Consider the following 1,218-nt stretch of genomic DNA (forward strand, 5'->3'; position numbering starts at 1 on the left):
CAAAAAAGCAACAAAGTGAGGACGTGATACGGATAGTGTTATTGGACGGCTCGGGAAAGGAAAGAGAGAATATATCGGTTTTCGTTATTTATTACAGTTGTTTAATTTTTGTCTCTTTTTTTTTTTTTTTCTTTTCTTGTTAAGGTTTGGTTCCAAAATCGCCGCACGAAATGGCGCAAGCGGCACGCGGCAGAAATGGCATCAGCTAAAAAGAAACAAGAACAGGCTGAGGAACTGGAAGGCACTTCAGACTTGGAAGACGATAGTTCTGATCTGGCAAGAAGTCACGGCATGTCTCTTGATCATTCTGGGTGATGAACTGTTTGCAAACATACAAATAACAAAAAATACCTTCAAGACAATACATATATACATACGTATACGTTATGTATATGCACATACATACATGTACATATGTATATAGATTTGAATATATATATATATATACATAAATGCATATATATATATATATATATTTGTGTACTTATATACATATGTGTGTATGTATATAGCGTTACACATACACATACATAAACGTATATATATATATATATATATATATATATATATATATATATATATATATATATATATATATAAATGCATATATATATATATTTGTGTACTTATATACATATGTGTGTATGTATATAGCGTTACACATACACATATGTACACATACATAAACGTATATATATATATATATATTATGTGTGTGTGTATGTATTTATATACATATGTACACGTGTATGTATAGTTACACATACATGTATGTATATATGCCTACATATATATATGTGTGTATATATATATATATATATATATATATATATATACATACATATATATATATTTGTGTGTATGTATATAATTATTAATCACACGAAATAAACATTCAAAAACAGTAATTATAATTATTATTATTATATCAAAGAAATGATGATGATGATGATGATGATGATGATGATGATGATGACGATGATGATGATAACATTGGTGGCGATGGTGGTGATGAAGGAGAACGTAGAAATGTACTGTTTATGATGCTGAGCAGTGTTTCAATCCTACTAGGTAGTCGTAAGGTGAAAGAGGAGACGGAATACAATTATCACTACGATTAACACCACCACCATCACCACCACCACCAGTACTGCCGCCCATACCACAATATAGCAATCGGTGCTACTACGAGTATTTACAAACATTACGACATCCACT

At 30.0% G+C, this 1,218-nt stretch overlaps 1 protein-coding gene across 1 annotated transcript in view; it reads left to right on the forward strand.

Moving 5' to 3' along the window:
- The window catches only part of LOC106877757 (homeobox protein Nkx-6.1), a 65,751-nt gene extending 65,227 nt beyond the window's left edge, over positions 1-524 (forward strand). The window contains exon 2 of the mRNA XM_014926771.2: positions 145-524. Within this exon, the coding sequence (XP_014782257.2) occupies positions 145-315 (171 nt within the window). The 3' untranslated portion in view covers positions 316-524. The remainder of the gene's footprint in view (positions 1-144) is intronic.
- The last annotated feature ends 694 nt before the right edge of the window (positions 525-1,218 follow it).

The sequence above is a fragment of the Octopus bimaculoides genome, chromosome 18 (genome assembly GCF_001194135.2).
Source record: "Octopus bimaculoides isolate UCB-OBI-ISO-001 chromosome 18, ASM119413v2, whole genome shotgun sequence".
NCBI classification, from domain to species: domain Eukaryota; kingdom Metazoa; phylum Mollusca; class Cephalopoda; order Octopoda; family Octopodidae; genus Octopus; species Octopus bimaculoides.